The sequence below is a fragment of the Triticum urartu genome, chromosome 5 (genome assembly GCF_003073215.2).
Source record: "Triticum urartu cultivar G1812 chromosome 5, Tu2.1, whole genome shotgun sequence".
Classification (NCBI taxonomy): Eukaryota; Viridiplantae; Streptophyta; class Magnoliopsida; order Poales; family Poaceae; genus Triticum; species Triticum urartu.
The window spans coordinates 454,747,057-454,752,143 of NC_053026.1; the positions used below are offsets into that span (position 1 = coordinate 454,747,057).

The window sequence follows — 5,087 nt, forward strand, 5'->3', positions numbered from 1 at the left end:
GTCGGGTGGCCCAGGAGAGCGGGCGAGAGAGGTGACGGGGCCAATTTCAGTAACCCTAGCTCACGATCTGGTTATGATACGCTTAGGTACAGGAGACAAGAGGGCAACGAAAAGAGAAGATGTCTTGCGAAAGGACTACTGGTGCAAATGAACGATTTTTGAAGGCTATAAAATGCACCGGCAGCCCATCTGTTTACAGAATCTGATCCCTGTATTGTGCATCCATCGGCTCAGATTGCATTGGTGCACTTGCATCAGATGGCTCATTGCACAGGATGCGTCCTCCCGCGCAAATCTGAGGCGACGAGCAGGTAAAAAAGATACTCGCTCCGTCTCATAATGTAAAATGTTTTTTGACTTTAATGTACTGTAAAAAACGCCTTACATTACCACTGGAGATGAGTCTTACATTATCACTTGAGATGAGTGGTCAGCTATATCAAAAACAATGAAAAAAAACATCTTACATTATGAGATGGAGGGAATAGTTGTTCACCCAATCTTTTGACAAAGAAATCATGTCCCCAAAAATCTATGTTGTCAATTGATCCATCAGTTATATCATCAATCCTAAACCCGGCTAACAACCAAAACCCAGCCAACAACCAAACACGTCTTTTTTTTTCTCCCGTTGCAACAGGACTACTTGTATTGATATATAAATACAAATTAAATTTATGACCAAAGTTTGACCCCTATCTGAGAAGGCCTAATAAGCCAACATCACCAGCTCAGTTGGCCGCCCAACCAACGCATACAGGCCCTCACGCCAGAGAAACGAGAGGGGGCCGAGCTCACCGGATGTAAATTTAGCTTTAAAAAAGCGCATCAATTTGAAAGGGATGAGGATGCTGTGCCGTCACAAATCAAAATAACATTCTAAGGGACCTATTGCAATGAGATTATTAACGAATATAAGCTTCTCTTTAGAGGCAGCAATTGATACTAAAGCATACTCATAATAGTGTCATAAGTACAGAATATCACTTCAGACAACTTGACAACCGTCCATTAGAGTACCACTGGATTATAACACAGCATAACAGCAAAGACAGTTACACCAGATTGCCAGAGAAGAGAACACGGAAGCCAACCTTAAGCTCTCTACAAAGAACTATCATAGTCAAACTTGCAACTCGGAAGAAGGGACCATGTCACAGTTACCTCCATCTCACAGGAACCAATCTTAATATTCTCCTTGCTTTTACCAGCTCTTTTGGGAGTAAAAGTCTTGCGAACTCTTCTCACACCTTTCTCATCACTACCTTGCAGTGCCTTCGCCGAAAATATTAGCTTACCGCGAAGCTCGACGCTGACTACACGGCGTGAAAACTCAATCATTCCTTTACCATCAACTGGCAATCTATCACCTTTAAAAGCAAGCAACAAGATTTCCATGTCTTCTAAACTAGCTGTACTGGCAGTAAATAAACCTCGGCAACCAGGCCATGACCCATCTTTTTTCAATTTCACACTGATTGCAGCTTCCACAGAGTCGTACATTCGAACATATGTCAACTCCAATGTGCTACGCTTGCTAGCTTCAGCACGATAAGACGGGCCGCCAGGAGAAGACGCAACTACTAAATAGCTTAAATCCATGTCCTCCGATTCAGTGGTGCCCTTAACCTTCAGATCAACTTCAATATACGTAGGATGTACATCCACCACAACTCCACGAGTGGGACCCGTCAGCATAAGAGACCGATCCTGCATAGCATGCAATATATGGTTGCGTAAATAGTAATCCTTCAGTTATAATAATAAGACTGGGACCATCAACAGTCGAATGTACCCAAACCACACCATTTTGACAAAGACAAGTGTCAACCTATACATGAACCACTTCTTAACTGGGACTTGTTCCTAAACTTAATTAGAAACTTATTGCTGCAGGCAAATACCGCACAACCAACTTATGTTGAGCAAAATTAGCCAGGAGGCATGAGCAGGCAAGTTATGTAAGGTGAGCAAGCCTTTTCAAATTATCACAGCAATTTAAGATTGATGGAAGGAAGCAAAATTAACAAGTTATGCCAAAGAAGAGGAAAACGTTGAGTAGCATAATGAAAGCATAAACCATAACAGATATGTCTAGAATCTCTAGACAAACCAGACTTGTGCGCAAATAATTGAAGTTAGCTGAACAACAGACCAAATAGTATTCATGCACGGAGTATTCAAAGCTCCTCGGTGATTGTTGGCGTTTGTTTAATACATCAAATTTATACCACACACTTTGCAAGGTTATACATGTACTGTACATGCCCACATCGACAACTATAGTTAGAGCAACTCAAATTTAAGAGCATAATCTCATATTCATACTAATGCAACCCAAGCAGAAGGCACTGCTTTGTGTTTCAAATCATATGCCTACTCTTATCATGAAGTTAGTTGAAAGTAGAGACCAATGAAGCCGTGTGTGTACGCATGGAGTAGCAAGGATAACAAACCTTCTTGGTGAGGGTTTGGCAGTTCTCCCTTTGGCGATGGAAGACCATAATGCGATTGTGATCCACCTTATCCCGTACAGCGACTGAACCAAAAACATGCAATGGCCACATTAGGGGCTTCTTTATCTTTCCGACTTTGATTGAGAAGATCTGAAGAGTTTGCTGTGGCCTGGCCAAGGAGTTACGGTGATGGTGGCTGCAACACGAGGGTGGGATAGACGCTGCATGGCAAATAACGCAGTCAGTGATATACTAATAGGAGGCGTATGCTATTAAGAGCAGCAGCAAAGCTAGGATAGGGCTGGAGGAGGAGGACACTTACTGGTCTTGTCGAAGGGACCGTAGAGTGGGGCAAAGAGCCAGTCCCAATCTTTACGGTAAACACGGGCACAGTAGGCATTATGATCAGTGTTGGCCTCCTCAGGCACTTTCCCTACCATCTCTCTCGTTCTAGCCATCATTTCATCAATCGACAGGTCACCTCTCCTCTTCCTCTTCTGCTCCCAACTTTCAGCCGCCTCCTCAGCCGCCTCCTCAGCCAGCCCCCCAAATCCCATCATCATCATCTCCTCAGCAGCTACCTCGGCCGCTTCCTCAGAGATCCTCATCATCCTTATCTCATCCCCAGTAGCCTCTTCAGGCGCCACTGCTTCAAACTTGGCAGACGCATCATCGTCATCCGCCATATTGTGCTTCAGGAGCTCCATCGCCTCATGCTGCTCCTCCTTGTCAGACCAATCATCATCCGCTTGAGCACAGGCTTGGTAGGCATTTGGATCAGTGCTGGCTTTGTGAGCTATCTTTCTCCCTGCTTCCTCCTCCTCCAGTAGCTCCAAAAATTCTTCAGTCAACAGATTAACTCTATTCTTCTGCTGTCCACTTTTAGCCGCCACAGCCACCTCCTCAGCCAGGCCAATTTCCCCCCTAGCGGGGTCCGCTAGGATCATCGTCGTCATCGTGTCATTCTTCTCGAGAATAAAGGCTGGATCATATGCCTCTTCAGAAGCTGCTGCTTCACACTTAACATATTCATCGTCATCATCCGCCATAATCTGCACCACGAGCTCCGGCGCCTCCTCCTCCTCCTCCTGATCACAGACTTGGTAGGCATTTAGATCAGTTTTGGCTTCCTTAGCTATCATTCTCCTTGCTTCCTCCTCTTCAAGTGAGGCCAACATTTCTGCATTCGACAGAGCCTCCAGAGACTGGCCAATCAGGCGCTCCCTCGTCTCTCTCACATCACCCGCCCCTCCACGCAAGCTCGCATCCTGCATCAACAACACCACCGCCTTCCGCACTTCAGATCCCGCAGTCTTCCCCGTCGGCAGCAACTCCTGCTTAGATGTCTTCCCCGTCGTCGCCAGCAACTCCTGCTTAGATGTCTTCTTCCCCATCGTCCCCAGCAACGCCTGCAACGATATCTGCTTCCCCGTCGTCGCCAGAAACGCCTGCTCATATGTCTTCTTCCCCGTCGTCGCCATCGCCACCACCGCCTTCCCTGTTCCCCCCATCTTTGATATCTTCCCCGCCACAGATCTTTCCCCCGGCTCACAAGACTCGACACTCGACGACTCCATCTCCATCTGGATTCACCGCCGCCGCCCCTCTCCCTTCTTTCTTTTCTGGACTGGATTCGTCGTCGCCGCCGCCCCTCTGCCTTCTTGCACGGGAAGGAAACCCTAGACGACCGACTAAAAGGAACAAACACCTCCGCAGGGTGGCGGTAGCTAGTCCGGGGCAGATATATGTCCAGGGCTTTGAGCCCAGTTCCTCCACGACAGAAATAATATATTGGCCCCGTGCCAAGTTCGGTTAGGCAGGCCTGCCTGCCTCGTTTCAATTCAGATTCAGACAAGCCCGCCCCACCTTGGCCCATTAGCGACGTGTTAGATGTGCTGGAGCATTTAGGTTTCCTTTTTTGGCCTAAAAATATTAGATATCATTTTTTTCCTCAAAAAATATATTAGATTTCCTTTTTTTAATACTCAACTCGAGAAAGGCTTCCCAAGGACCTAGCTAGAGGAGTAATAATCTATATCTATATCTATACCAATATAAAAAGACACAAAGAGGCAGATCTAAATAATCTTGATCATCAAACAAGGTCAATCCAACGACCTAGACTGCTTCAATGGCGAGCGCTCAACATATTTAGCGTGTAATTAATATCATAGTACCAAATAAAAATGTTAGAATTAATCACATAACTAGCATGCAAGATGATATCCTACCTGATATCCACGTGCAATTAATATATTGCCTAATATCAACGTGCATTGCACGTACACATTTACTAATAGTTCTAAAAAATACAAGAGGAGTAAGGGCATGTACAATGGTTGATAAGATAGTCTTATCTTAAGTTTTGCATGTAATTTAGAGATGACAAAGAAAAATGTCTACAATGGATCATCTCTTAGCCCTATCTTCAATAACTAGCAATTTCTAAAAATATGGTGAGACATATTGTGCTAAGAGATCATTTCTTGTCTTATCTTAAATAAGAGAAGACAAATCTTCTCTTATGAGTTCTCTCTTCTCCACCTCATTATTTATCCTACGTGGCACCCCTAAGATAGCACCATTGTACATGCCCTAATGCCTGGAAAACCTGCAACACACCCCCACCCC

The 5,087-nt window shown here is 45.1% G+C and overlaps 1 protein-coding gene across 1 annotated transcript; it reads right to left on the reverse strand.

Moving 5' to 3' along the window:
• Positions 1 to 921: 921 nt before the first annotated feature.
• On the reverse strand, positions 922 to 4,178 carry LOC125556250. Its single transcript, XM_048719022.1, has 3 exons — positions 2,779 to 4,178; positions 2,457 to 2,677; positions 922 to 1,710 (listed from the first exon to the last, which is right to left on the reverse strand). Exons 1-3 carry the CDS (start codon positions 4,037 to 4,039, stop codon positions 1,105 to 1,107), a joined length of 2,088 nt encoding a protein of 695 aa, XP_048574979.1. The 5' UTR covers positions 4,040 to 4,178; the 3' UTR covers positions 922 to 1,104.
• Positions 4,179 to 5,087: the final 909 nt, after the last annotated feature.

Bases quoted from the DNA above. Each gene is read 5' to 3' on its own strand.
- LOC125556250 (XM_048719022.1), bottom strand. From the start codon at position 4,039: ATGGAGATGGAGTCGTCGAGTGTCGAGTCTTGTGAGCCGGGGGAAAGA. The intron at 2,678-2,778 runs GTAAGTGTCCTC...TTTGCCATGCAG, and splicing joins CGGTCCCTTCGACAAGACCA to CGTCTATCCCACCCTCGTGT. The intron at 1,711-2,456 runs GTTTGTTATCCT...CATGCTATGCAG, and splicing joins GCCAAACCCTCACCAAGAAG to GATCGGTCTCTTATGCTGAC.